The 14,369-nt window shown below is 45.3% G+C and overlaps 2 protein-coding genes across 2 annotated transcripts; one reads left to right on the forward strand and one right to left on the reverse strand.

Annotated features, from left to right (window-relative positions):
• The first annotated feature begins 4,405 nt into the window (after window positions 1–4,405).
• Window positions 4,406–7,070, forward strand: LOC139780416 (uncharacterized). The gene is made up of 9 exons (XM_071719051.1): window positions 4,406–4,706; window positions 4,903–4,983; window positions 5,097–5,459; window positions 5,545–5,604; window positions 5,692–5,800; window positions 5,932–6,062; window positions 6,136–6,192; window positions 6,285–6,393; window positions 6,519–7,070. The coding sequence occupies exons 1-9, from the start codon at window positions 4,599–4,601 to the stop codon at window positions 6,761–6,763; spliced, it is 1,263 nt and encodes a 420-aa protein (XP_071575152.1). The 5' UTR covers window positions 4,406–4,598; the 3' UTR covers window positions 6,764–7,070.
• A 301-nt stretch (window positions 7,071–7,371) lies between these two features.
• On the reverse strand, window positions 7,372–9,689 carry LOC139780424 (putative nuclease HARBI1). The gene is made up of 7 exons (XM_071719053.1): window positions 9,426–9,689; window positions 9,255–9,348; window positions 8,969–9,159; window positions 8,665–8,800; window positions 8,452–8,596; window positions 8,091–8,285; window positions 7,372–7,760 (listed from the first exon to the last, which is right to left on the reverse strand). The coding sequence occupies exons 1-7, from the start codon at window positions 9,578–9,580 to the stop codon at window positions 7,585–7,587; spliced, it is 1,092 nt and encodes a 363-aa protein (XP_071575154.1). The 5' UTR covers window positions 9,581–9,689; the 3' UTR covers window positions 7,372–7,584.
• Between the last annotated feature and the right edge of the window lie 4,680 nt (window positions 9,690–14,369).

A 14,369-nucleotide genomic window follows, 5' to 3' on the forward strand; every position in this document is an offset into this window, starting at 1 on the left:
CTGTGTTTACATTATAAGTTAAAGCTCCCGGTAAGAGTTGTTGGACTTTCTGGTACAGACGACTGTCATATATGTCGCGTATTAATCCATCATTTGGTGTTTGTTTTATTGATTCAATGGTCTCCAATAAATCTGATTGCATGCTTGCATCACTCAGCATTATCTTCAGTTGATATTTTATATCAATAGACAAAAACTGATTCAAACTTTCTGACGAAAGTGTATACTGCTTCTTACAAGATACACATTCAGTTCGCACATGGCACATTTTTTCTGCCAAACTTTTCGAGGCTATCAGTTGGTAGCAATTTTTAGTTTCACAATAGAAATGTAATGTCATTTTATCGCGAGGTGGATTAAAAACTTTTCCTCTTGCATAATGAGTTGCATTCCAGCATTCAAAATCAGGACCAGCTACAATCTTAACAAGATCTATCAAGTCATCTTGATTTTGGCGCGTGAGATTTTTTGTCACTGCATATGTTTCTATCATTAGCAATACATCCGATACCGTAAGATGAGATTCGGGAAACATCACGGTGGTACCATGCATCTTATCAGTATTGAAATGCAGATTGGATTCGTCTTGGGATTCGTACTGGGATTCGTCCGGGGACTCGTCTTGGGAATCGTCTTCATGTGCTGAAGTCGATTCACTTTTATTATTTTCGGATTGGCTTTCGCTCGAAGATAGGTCATCGGCTATTTGTTCAATGGAATCTTCGTTTGGATTCTCGTTCAGTAACATTGTAACGATGCGCCCCGAAACACATCGTTCCCGGCGAGCATCAGCCGAATGCCGCCCGGCCGAACACCCGCCGGGCGAGACAAGGCACAGCGTGCCCTTTTTAAATGTATTATCTCGCGTATAAGTCCGCGAACGGACTCACCGCGGCAACCGCCTCGGAGCGCCGAGCGGTGCCGAAAACGGCCGAAAGCCGCCGAACGCAATCGCGGCGTCGGGACGCCGCACTTCCCGAACGCCCCGCCGCTCCATCCCGGCACTCGCAATTGCCGTCGCGTATACCCCCGCCACACCGACACACACCGCCGCGGGTATATAAACCGACGAAGTTTTAACAACTTTAGATTCCGCCGTGAGCCAGCAAACCGATCCGACCTGTTCCGCTGCTCACGGATCCCGCAATCCCAAAACTCGAACAACCAGGAGTTAGAGAGGCATCTCTGGCTTTGCCAAGTGACGAATCTAGGCGGTTGACTCGATCTTCCTTCCGAAAACCTGTGATACCGGAGTGAACCAGGGTAAGAGAGCTCTTCTCTTACTCGCCAAGGATCTTGGCCACCCGGTACCGCTCCCCGCCCGCATATTCCGAGACGCCCGGATATAGAGAGTCATCTCTACATCTGCTAAGAATCTTAGCCGCTCGATCCCGCGCGGTCCTGCGCCGCGTGCGCCTACCGCCACCGCTGGCCAAGCTTGCATTTCCGCGATCTCTGTATATACCGTCGACTCCCGCGATCTCCGTATATACCGTCGACTCCCGCGATCTCTGTATATACCGTCGACTCCCGCGATCTCCGTACATACCGCCGACGCACCCGCGCGCTCTGTACATGGTTCCGCTACGCCCGCGCTTTTACTGTATATCTAGTTCCGCCTCCGCGATCTCCACAATCTCCCGCGATCTCTGTATATACCGTCGACTCCCGCGATCTCCGTACATACCGCCGACGCACCCGCGCGCTCTGTACATAGTCCCGCTGCGCCCGCGCTTTTACTGTATATCTCGTTACGTTCGATAGAATAAACTTGTCACTGTTCCTTTCAACCGAGTCTTGTGTCTTCCTCCGCGCCTACTCCGAACCCTGACCAGCCGCGAGCTAGATCCGCGCTTCGGAAGCTAGGTTGTTTTATGGCGCCCGAACAAAGGACCGACCGAAAGGCTCAGGCACAAGACGCGGAAAAAATAAAGGCGCACTATTACCGATCAACAAAGCCGATTTAATAACCGAACTCCAGACTCTCGGCCTCGACACCGAAGGCACGATCGAAGACCTCCGCGGCCGATTAAACCAATTTATCGACACCCACCCCGAGATGTTCCAGAAACCCGCGAGAGAAAACGATCCCCCGCCGGCCCTGACACTGACCATACCCGCTGCGACGTCACCTGTAACCATAATTCCGGCCGACCGCCCGACGTACCCCGCACCCCCCACCACGCAGATCATGAACCAAATGCGGAAGTGGGGGCTGCATTTCGAGGGCAAGGACCCATGGGCATTTCTCGAGCGCATCGACGAACTCCGCGCCGCGTACGAGTTCTCGGACGACCACTGGCTACGCGGACTACCCGAACTCCTGAGAGGAGACGCGCTCCTCTGGTACCGCAACAACCGCGACGGATGGCTCGATTGGCACGACTTTATCGCAGACTTTAAAGAAACGTTCTTACCCCGCCGGTACCGATTACAGCTCGTCAATGAAATCCGCGATCGTACGCAGAAGGACGGGGAGGCCTACGTAAAATACGCGACCTACCTACTCACGCTCATGCGACGGGCGGGGGGATACTCCTCCGAAGAACAAGTCGAGCAACTATACGAAAATCTACACCCGGATTACCAGAACCGCATCTGGCGAGGCGACGTCGATAGCCCTCGCGACCTCCAGCAACGCGCCGGCGAGTACGAAAGGCTACAGCAAAATCGGAAGAAGCGCGCCCCCGCGAAAACTAGTACCGCCGAAACACCGATCATCGCCGCCGCGTACAACCGACGGGAATGTTGCTGGAGGTGCAAACAGCGGGGACACACCCGATTCGATTGCCGTCGCCCCGCACAGAAATTCTGCTCGCAATGCGGCAAGGATGGAGTCCTCACAAAGGACTGCCACCCCCCGCCGGGAAACGCCGCCGGGACCGCGGAAACTCCGGCCGCCCCCCGGTCCTCGATGTGAAATTTTTTCCCCGGCCGCACCTAGACATCCGGGTAAACGACAAATCACTGTTAGCGCTGCTCGACACCGGGTCCGAAATATCGTTTGTAAACGAAAAAACCGCACGACTTGCACAAAACCTAGGCTTCGCGATCGTGCCCGACGAAGAGGAGGTGCAACTGGCCAACGGCCACCGCATCGCCCTCCCCGGCCGCGTCCGTATACCGATCCAGACCACGAAACGCACGATTTGGCACGATTTCTCGATCATGCCGAACCTGGCGAACGCATTGCTCCTCGGAGTGGACTTCTGGGCGAAAATCGGACTCGCCGTACCCGCACCACCCGACCCGACAACCCCGCAGACAATCCCCGGGACGGCCGCTACCGAGGGGATTGCACCGCGCACGCCGGCCGAGGAAATACGGTTGCGGGAATTCCTCGAGCAGGAACTACCGCTCTTCGAAACCCTCCGCGGGCCCACCGACCGAACGGCGCACGACATCCGCCTAAAACCGAACGCTAGCCCGATTAAACAGAGATACCGACCCCGTAACCCGGCCATGCAGGCCGTTATCGATAGCGAAGTCGAGAAAATGGAGCGAGACGGAGTAATAGAACGCTCTCACAGCGCCTGAAGCTCCCCCGTAGTTGTGGTTCGAAAGAAAGACGGCAGCCACCGATTTTGTATAGACTTCCGGAGGGTCAACGACGCGACCGAGCCGGATGCATACCCGCTCCCCCAGATTACCGCCACCCTCGATAAACTACGCGGCGCGAAATATCTTACGACACTCGATCTGAAAAGCGGCTACTGGCAAGTTCCGCTCACCCCGTCTAGCCGACCAATCACCGCGTTCACCGTACCCGGGAAAGGGCTCTTTCACTTCAAAGTAATGCCGTTCGGCCTGCACTCCGCCCCCGCCACGTTCCAAAGGCTCCTAGACACCGTACTTGGACCCGAATTGGAACCTCACGTATTCGTATACCTAGACGACATTATAATAACACAGGACCACAAAAATTTTTTTTTGAAAAGCAACTGGGATCAGAGTAGGTGTTTCTTATAGATTTTGGGTCACTGAATCCGAATTCGTAAACCGTTTTGCTCCATCACGTCTAGATTTTTAGATAATCGAGAAAAATAGCGGAAAATCTGTGAAAATTGAAATAAACATTTAAAGAAAAAGCAAAAGTATAACATCAAAGAAAGAGAAAAAGTATAACATCAATATGCGGTCGCAGAACTGATTTAAATATATTTTGGTAAGTTAAATAAAGTGCAAAAAAGGAGGATGTTAAAAAAGGGACGAATTTCGCCCAAAAAGGTGTAAGTAAAAGAAATAGTGTTTTTTGTAGATCTTGATCTCCTGAATACGATAAAGCTAATAAAAAGTTCGTGGTGCTTGGGGAACACCTTGAAAATTGAGCATAAACGTGGTGTATTTACAGAAATTCGGATGATATATGCTATATCATAAAATGTACTGGGGGTCGATTCTGTAATTTAAGTGAGATCGTTCACTTTTCGCACTTTCATCTCACGTGAGTTTGTTCGTGCGATTCTGTAATGTCAAAGTGAAAATACGAACTCACTAGATTTTCTAATGTGATACTGTGATAATGTGAGAGAAAACAGACCGCGTATCTAAAATAAAAAGTATCACGCCATTATTGCAATAATTTTTTTTTAACGAAAATGAATGTAACGGAGAAACAGAAACAAATACTAATTAATTTTATGCGGTCTCATCCCGATTTTGGAAGAGGTAGATTACGATATAACCGCGAAAATAAAAAAAGAATAGTAAGGTTAAATTTTTAAGGTTAGATTTTTAAGGTTAGATTAGTAAATATTCTTACTAATAGTAAGAATATTTATATTCTATAATAATATAAATTATTTTATTATGACATAAATATTATTTTTAAAAACGTAAAATAATAGAAATAATAAATTGTAAATAAAAATTATAAGTAAATATGTGCATATTTTTTTATAGGATGAATTATGGGAGGAAGTAACATCAGCTCTCAATTGTGCAGGCTGTGGTCCTCAAAAGCTGCCAAAAGAATGGGCAAAGGTAAATATATATACGTTAAATAAATACCAATTTAACTTGTTAGTTACTATTTTATATAATACTATCTTATTTTACATAACACTAATAGCAAGATTATTCTTTTTTTGTTACAGACATGGCGTGATTGGAAATCAAATTTGTTAAAAAGAGTAGCCACATATAAAAGTTACTCAGCAGGCACTGGAGGAGGACCACCAAAGACTTTAGATACTAGCCCCTCCGAAGACGATTTATTAGAGTTTTTAACACCTGAAGCCAGTGGAATGTCTGATATTCCTGAAGGAGGAGCTATTGGTGATAATAACGTCACTTCTACTTACTCGACCGCTCGAAAAACTTTGACGTCACAGAATCTGCAGGATTCTCCTATCTGCCAAACCAAAGAGTTCTTAACCTCGCAGAGTTCGCAGATCAAGAAAACTTCATGCTTCCAAAGATCTCAAGATATGACTTCCTCCTTGCATCTCAATGCTGAAGTAATATATTGTTTTACTGTAGAGTTTTAAAATCATTATTATATACTATAGAGTTTTAATATTAATTTTATCTTACAAATTTTAGGAAAATCTCTTCGATAGTGACGTAATAAATGTTGATGATACAGAGAATCTTCCAATAAATGTAAGTGCGATGATAATATGTTTCTTTTCTTCACGATGTATCTATTTCTTGCAAAGTAGTATATAAAAATATTTTATTCTGTTTCAGATATCTTCTAATGTACTCGCTTCTATAGGAAATATACAGATTCCAAAAAAAGTACATTGCCAGAGCTCCAGTACAATATCAAAAAACAAGAGATATTCTGATGACAGAGGTAATGAAAATTAATTACTATAATGACCATTCCTTTCTTATGTGATATATCAACACTATTTTATTTTATTTAATCTTTTGACATATATTATTGAAGAAAACTAATATTAATCATAATATTGAATGTTTTAGATATCGGTAACAAGAAAATAAAACAGAACTGGCAAACCACCAAAGAAACCTCGCAGAGTTCGCAGATCCAAAAAACTTCATGCTTCCAAAGACCTCAAGATACGACTTCCTTCTTGCAACCCGATGCTGAAGTAATATTGTTTTACAATAGTTTAATTATTATTAACAGAGAGTTTTAATATTGTGTTATCTTATAAATTTCAGGAAAATCTCTTTGACAATGACATAATGAATGATGATACAGATAATCTTTCAATAAATGTAAGTGCAATGATAATATATGATGTTTCTTTTCTTCACGATGTATCTATTTCTTGCAAAGTAGTATATAAAAATATTTTATTCTGTTTCAGATATCCTCCAATGTACTTGCTTCTACAGAAAATGTACAGATTCCAAAACAAGTACATTGCCAGAGCTCCAGTACAATATCAAAAAACAAGAGATATTCTGATGACAGAGGTAATGAAAATTAATTACTATTGACGATTCATCTCTTGTATGATATATTAACACTATTTTATTTTATTTTATCTTTCGATGTCTATTATTGAGAAAAATTTATATTAATTATATTTAATTTGTAGATACCGGTAACAAGAAAACGAAGCAGAATGTTAAACAATTATTTGAACAGCACACCGCGGATTACTGCAGTATTCAGAACCGAACGTTACAATTAAAAGAGGAAAAATTGACTGTAGCAAAAGAAGAGTTAGAATTAAAAAAACAAACTTACCAAGAACGCAACAAACTCCTAACATCGTTGATTGAAAAGGTAGATGAATTAACAAATGCAATTCGATCCATTGCTCCACAATATTTGGAATAAAATAAGGAGAACGAAGTATACTGATGAGAGCTTTGCATGGGAGAGTTTCATGTCTTTCATAAATATTAAGAGAATTGGTACAATTATTGTTTTAATTAGTTTTTATTTTACAATTAATTATTTTGCAGTTCAAAATAGATTTTCTATGGGAGAGTTTTATTTTTCATAAGTACCAAGAGAATTGGTGCAATTATTTTGTTAATTAGTTTTTATTTTACAATTAGCTATTTTGCAGTTCAAAATAGATTTTCTATGGGAGTTTTGTTTTTCATAAGTATTAAGAGAATTGGTGCAATTTTTTTGTTAATTAATTGTCATTTTAAGTTGTATAATTATATTATTTTTTTGTGATATTATTAGTAATTGCTTTGTCACTCTCCATTATATAGATGATTTAGAAAATTATTTTACTATTAATTATATAAAATTACTTATAATTACAAAATTAGTTATTATAAAATTAATTATTTCATTTTTGCAAATTTAATTTCCAAAATCTTGATTAATGTGTGACCTGTTTAGATATTAAAATTTACAAATAAAGTACACTGTATTTTTTATGTAAATAAACATAAATATATTACATATTTATCATACAGTTGTTTACAAATAAAATAATATACTTTCTCATTCCCTACTCATTCACTATTAAAATAATATACGTTCGATATACATCCGAATTTACGTAAAATATTGTACAGATTTGTCGGACAATTCAATGATATGTTTGTTACAAAAATTTTTTTAAAGCACCTTTAAATTACTGATGAATACAATAAATCTATAAAAATACTAGTAATATAACATCGAATTAAGATTAATTAATTAGTAAAATACCATTGAATCACTCGAGTTTGGGTTTGTTCTCCAGTTTCTTCGGCAATATTACATGGTATCGGTGGTTCAATATCTATTTCATCCAGATATCTTTCATCGTTTGGAATTCTCCATCTAATTGCCATGTTGTGTAGAATGCAGCAAGCATTTACAATGAGAGCTATATAACAAAATATTTTATCAATATATACAGATTGCAAAAAATAGTAAAATTATAAATTAGTGACCTTAAACTAACATATAAAATAATGTAAAAGCAAAATAAAACTTAATCATAAACTTAATCATGGCTACTTTCGTGACAGATCAAAATGATTCAGATTAAAATGATTCGTGCGCTATAATTGTTCAAAATGAAATTTCACATTTGACCAATCATAACTACGGATTATTTTAATCTAGATCATTTTGATTCTGTTGCGAAAGCAGCTAAAAATACTAAAAGAAAGTTATAAAGAAAATTATAAAATAAATTAAAAAGTGAAATTACCAGCAAATTGTGGAGAATAATGTAAAGCTCGTTCCTTTCTTAAGCAACGCCAGCGACCTTTTAGAATGCCGAAACATCGCTCTATAGTCACACGAGTCCGGACATGATGATCTGTATACCTTGCGCCTGGAGTTCCTTCTACTTGATTCAATTTTGGCGTCAGTAAAAAAGGTAGAAGAGGGTATGCAGAATCACCTAAAATACATACAATGTTAGTCTTTAACCAAAGCTAAGATTTTTGTTTGATAGATGCATAATTAAAGAAAATTATAAGTACTATTAAAGAAGTTCAGTAAAGCATGAACATAATTAAATATAATTCTTTTTATTGATATTATTACTGGACAATATAATTATTTACCTAGAAGCCAGGAATTTGTTTCACCTTCTCTGTGCCTTTGCTCTAAATGAGCAAATACTCTTGATGATCGGAGCACTCGGGCATCGTGTGTTCGGCCACCATGAGCACTATTTACGGCTAGAATTTCGCAGTTGGAATCACAAATCTGAAATCACATTCATTATTTAGTACATACATATATTCCAGCATTACAAATTATATTTATATACTTACAACTAATACATTTAACGAATGGTATAACTTTTGATTGATAAATAGATATTCCCTTTCAATTTCTGGTGGAAAAATGGCAACGTGTGTTCCATCTATTGCTCCGATAACTCCTGGAAAACCGCCGTTTCTGAAAAATCTGAAAAAAATATTAGATTAACAAAATATTTTTATCTTTAAAAATCTAACTTATATTGAATATTATATAAAATAAAATAAAATATAATATAAAAACTGACTAGAAATTTAGATTTATTCGATCTGCATTCTACGTACATACATAAATCATATAATTATTAATTATTACCCTTGTTTGATTCTTTGAATTCTATCAGCGGTTACTGGAAAACAAATCCAATCGTCAATAATACAATTCAATGCATTGACAGTCGCATGAAGGGAACGGCTCAATGACGTTTGAGACATACACGTAAAGAAATCTTGGCCTGTTCTTCTCTGATAGGATCCTGATGCGAAGAAGTTTAATGATGCTAGTATCTACATAAAATAACAAGAATTGAATCAAGAAAGTTAAAAAAATCATTAGGAATTTAATAACTTTACACAAATAGAAAATTCAAAATATATTGTACCTGTAATTCATGAGATATTGCAGTTTTCCGTGATATTTGTGGCATAAATGGCACCAATAGTGTAATGAGCATACGACTTGCATCTTTCGTCAGTCTAAAACATAAAATGTAATCACGCGCTGCAATATAAAACTTTGTCACTACTAAAAGACTTTAAATATGAAAATTTACCTGTACAGTTTACGAAACTGGCTATCAGACACTGAAAAAGGATCTAATGCATCTCTGAGTAACATTCGTGTAACCCTCATAATCTGATTGCGTTCAAAAGCCTCTTCGTCATTCTCTTCCTCAAGTATTAAAGCAGCCACCATGAATATTTCCATTTTTCTTACTTTTTCGGGCTTTATTATTTGTGCGACACTTAACCTTCCTTAAACATAGAATCTGTCAAATCTGTGGTCTCCACGCGTCTCTCGCTCTATTTTTCAGCTTCTCTCTCTCGGATTTCATCATTCGACAAGAAATTTCTTGCCGAACAAACTCCCGTGAGATGGCACGCATTTTCATCATAGTAAAAGTTACTGAATCGCGCGAGCTGTTCACTTTTAGTATTTTCACTATATTTGAGTTAGAGAATCGATGCCCTGGTGAAAGATTTGTTGGGGAGAGAAAAGGGGGAAGAAAGAGTGTTGTGTGTGCGCGTGCGTGCGCGCGCACGCGGGTGCGGATGTGCGCGTGTGTGCGCGGGTGCGTGTGTGTGTGTGTATGTGCGCGGGTGCGTGCGTGTGTGTGTGTGCGTGTGTGCGTGCGCGGGTGCGGGTGCGTGTAAGTGTGTGTGTGTGTGTGTATGTGCGCGGGTGCGAGTGCGGGTGTCGCGTGTGTGCGCGGGTGCGGGTGTATGTGTGCGCGTGTGTGTGCGTGTGTGCGTGCGCGGGTGCGGGTGCGTGTGCGTGTGTGTGTGTGTATGTGCGCGGGCGCGGGTGCGGGTGTGCGCGTGTGTGCGCGGGTGCGGGTGTATGTGTGCGCGTGTGTGTGCGCGGGTGCGTGTGTGTGTGCGTGCGTGCGTGTGTGTGTGCGTGTGTGCGTGCGCGGGTGCGGGTGCGTGCGCGGGTGCGGGTGCGGGTGCGGGTGCGGGTGCGGGTGAGGGTGCGTGTGCGGGTACGGGTGTGTGTGCGCGTGCGCGTGTGTGCGAGTGTGCACACACCCGCACACACGCGCACACACACGCGCACACTCGCACACACCCGTACCCGCACACGCACCCGCACTCGCGCACGCACACATGCACACACACACGCACACAAAACACTCTTTCTTCCCCCTTTTCCCTCTCCCCAACAAATCTTTCACCAGTACATTTTATGATATAGCATATATCTCATCCGAATTTCTGTAAATACACCACGTTTATGCTCAATTTTCAAGGTGTTCCCCAAGCACCACGAACTTTTTATTAGCTTTATCGTATTCAGGAGATCAAGATCTACAAAAAACACTATTTCTTTTACTTACACCTTTTTGTGCGAAATTCGTCCCTTTTTTAACATCCTCCTTTTTTACACCTTATTTAACTTACCAAAATATATTTAAATCAGTTCTGCGACCGCATTTTGATGTTATACTTTTTCTCTTTCTTTGATGTTATACTTTTTCTCTTTCTTTGATGTTATACTTTTGCTCTTTCTTTAAATGTTTATTTCAATTTTCACAGATTTTTCGCTATTTTTCTCGATTATCTAAAAATCTAGACGTGATGGAGCAAAACGGTTTACGAATTCGGATTCAGTGACCCAAAATCTATAAGAAACACCTACTCTGATCCCAGTTGCTTTTCAAAAAAAATTTTTTGTGGTCCTGTGTAATTAGCGAGACATTCGAGGAACATCTCCGAATCCTACGGGAAGTTTTCCGACGGCTCCGAGCCGCAAATTTAAAACTCAATCCTGCCAAATGTCGGTTTTGCGTGGACCGCCTACAGTACCTAGGGCACATCGTCGACCGCGAAGGAATACGCACCGACCCCGAGAAAGTCAAAGCCGTCGCCCAGTGACCCCGGCCGCAAACCGTAAAACAGATCCGACAGTTTTTAGGCGTCGCCTCCTGGTACCGACGCTTTATACAAGACTTCGCGACCGTCGCCGCACCCCTCACCGCGTTAACCCGCAAGCACGCCCGGTGGGCGTGGGGTCCCGAGGAAGAGAACGCGTTCGAACAACTAAAAACGACCCTGACTACCGCGCCGGTTCTCGCTTGTTCGGATTTTACGCGCCGTTTTATCTTGCAAACCGACGCCAGCACCACCAGAGTAGGGGCCGTACTGACGCAAAATTTCCCGGAGGGCGAACGGGTCATCGCGTACGCGAGCCGAACTCTCAATCAGGCCGAACGGAATTACAGCGCGACCGAGCTCGAATGCCTAGCCGTAATATGGGGGATCCGCCGCATGCGAGACTATCTCGAAGGGTACCCGTTCACCGTTCTCACAGACCACCAGTCGCTCCGGTGGCTGCAGAAAATCGACGCACCCACCGGGAGGCTGGGCCGGTGGGCATTCGAGCTCCAGCAGTACGACCTGGAAATCCGCTACAGGAAGGGAGCCCTTAACCGAGTAGCAGACGCGCTATCTCGCCAGCCCACCACAGCCGCCGTTACTCCCCCGTCCCGTTGCCCCTGGTATCGCCGAACGGTGCGCGCCGTACAAAACGCCCCACGCGAATACCCGGACTACGAAATAAAGGAGGGAAAACTACTCACGTACTCCACAATCTCGACTTCAAAGAAACGCCCGCCGACGAGCAATAGAAAGAGTGCGTGGCCAAAGACCGCCGCTCCGAAATACTATACCAAAATCACGACGCCCCTACAGCCGGACATCTCGGGATCGCGAAAACGATAGCTCGCGTCGCGCAATACTACTATTGGCCCGGCATGTTCCGGGAAATAGCGCGATACGTCCGAAACTGCCCGAAATGCTTACAGCATAAAGTCGCGCAGACGCGACCGCCCGGTACGCTACACGCCACTTCCGTCGTCCGCCCCTGGCAACAAGTCACGTTAGACCTGATAGGACCATTACCACGCTCGAAGGGAGGGCATACCTGGCTCCTGACCATGCAGGACCGTTTTTCAAAGTGGCTGGAGATGCGTCCCTTACGCCGCGCCACCGCACCCGCCGTCACAACGAATATCGCCGAAGCGATACTTTTCCGGCACGGATGCCCCGAAGTAATCCTGTCAGACAACGGGACGCAGCTCCGGTCCACGAAACTCGAGAAAATGCTAGCCGCACATAACGTGCGGCATGCATACACGCCCGTACACGCGCCACATTGTAACCCGGTAGAACGAACAAACCGCGTAATAAAGACCATGGTGTCCCAATACGTAGACAGAAACCATCGAAATTGGGACGAACGAATACCAGAACTGCAGTTCGCGTACAATACGGCGCGGCACGAGGCAACCGGATACACACCAGCATACCTGGTCTACGGCCGCGAGCCAGTATCACCCCTCAACCGGGACGCCGCACCAAATACCGCCGCACCGCCGCCCGACGAAACGCGCCGACACCTCGAGGAGGCTTTTGAGCTCGCGAGAATACATCTCGCACACGCGTTCCAGCGGCAGCAGAAATACTATGACCTACGGCGACGAGCGTGGAAACCGAAAATTGGAGACTGGATATGGAAGCGCGAGTACCCACTCTACAATAAAGCCGCAGCGTTCAACGCGAAACTTGCGCCGAAATTTAAAGGTTCCCTCGAGGTGCGACGTATCGTGTCCCCCGTAATCGTGGACCTGCGCGATAAGAGCGGAAAGTGGATCCGACATATCCACGTTCAGGATCTCAAAGCCGCGCCAGAACCCCCCCCCCCCACCCCTCCAGGCGACGAAACCGAGGGAGAAACCGCCGCCGAAACCGACAGCGAAAGCAACGACGAAACCGACGCCAATAACAACGCCGACCCCGACGACGACACCGAGGACGACGACGGAGTTTAAAAACATTGCCCCAGGCCCCCACCACCCGGTAAACAATAGCGACGAGGAAAATAAACGAGCTCCACGAACAAAATGAGACACTCGAGTTAAAGCTCTCGAAATGGAGACAACGACAACCGAGAACGATATCCTCGCCGAAATCGACGCGATCCTCGCCGAGCCCGTCGCCTACGACCCGGCCTGCCCGGATTTCGGAGCCACGTGGACGAGGCTGTTCGCCACGGGGTCCGCCGCCTCCATCACCGCCACCGCCGAGGCCTCGAGATCCGCAGCCGCTCCGCCGACACGCAAAAACGTGCCGACGGTCGGATGCGTGATCCAGAGGTCGGACCAGCAACGGAGGCAGAAAATGGAGTGGTTAACAACCCCGCCACCGCCAATGCCGCGCCGCCGGGTCACGCCAGCGGAATACCTGGCCCGAAGAAAGGCCGCCGCCAAGCCGACTCCACCGCCAGCCGCACCACCGGCTATTCCGCCAGCCGCACCACCGGCCCTTGCCGCCCCACCGGCCGTACCGCCTGCCGCACCGCCAGCCGCGGAGGTACCGGCACTCAGGCCCGTAGGCTCCCGGCTACCCCCGAAGATACCGTTAGAGGTAGAGCCAGGCCACGTAATTCTGGTGCCTCACAACGCCGCCCACGTCACCCGGGAATGGAAGACAACCGAAAGAGGCTACAAGTGGCATGTACGCTTCAATCACGAGGGTACGGTCCGGAAGATCCGAAAACTACCGGCCAAACCAAGGGCCCGTCCGTGAAGCGCCAAGTTCGCGCTCTAGAGAGGGGGGGGGGGTGATGTAACGATGCGCCCCGAAACACATCGTTCCCGGCGAGCATCAGCCGGATGCCGCCCGGCCGAACACCCGCCGGGCGAGACAAGTCACAGCGTGCCCTTTTTAAATGTATTATCTCGCGTATAAGTCCGCGAACGGACTCACCGCGGCAACCGCCTCGGAGCGCCGAGCGGTGCCGAAAACGGCCGAAAGCCGCCGAACGCAATCGCGGCGTCGGGACGCCGCACTTCCCGAACGCCCCGCCGCTCCATCCCGGCACTCGCGATTGCCGTCGCGTATACCCCGCCACACCGACACACACCGCCGCGGGTATATAAACCGACGAAGTTTTAACAACTTTAGATTCCGCCGTGAGCCAGCAAACCGATCCGACC

The sequence above is a fragment of the Temnothorax nylanderi genome, unplaced genomic scaffold (genome assembly GCF_030848795.1).
Source record: "Temnothorax nylanderi isolate EJ_2023f unplaced genomic scaffold, tnyl_v1.0 TNYL_tig0277_pilon, whole genome shotgun sequence".
NCBI lineage: Eukaryota > Metazoa > Arthropoda > Insecta > Hymenoptera > Formicidae > Temnothorax > Temnothorax nylanderi.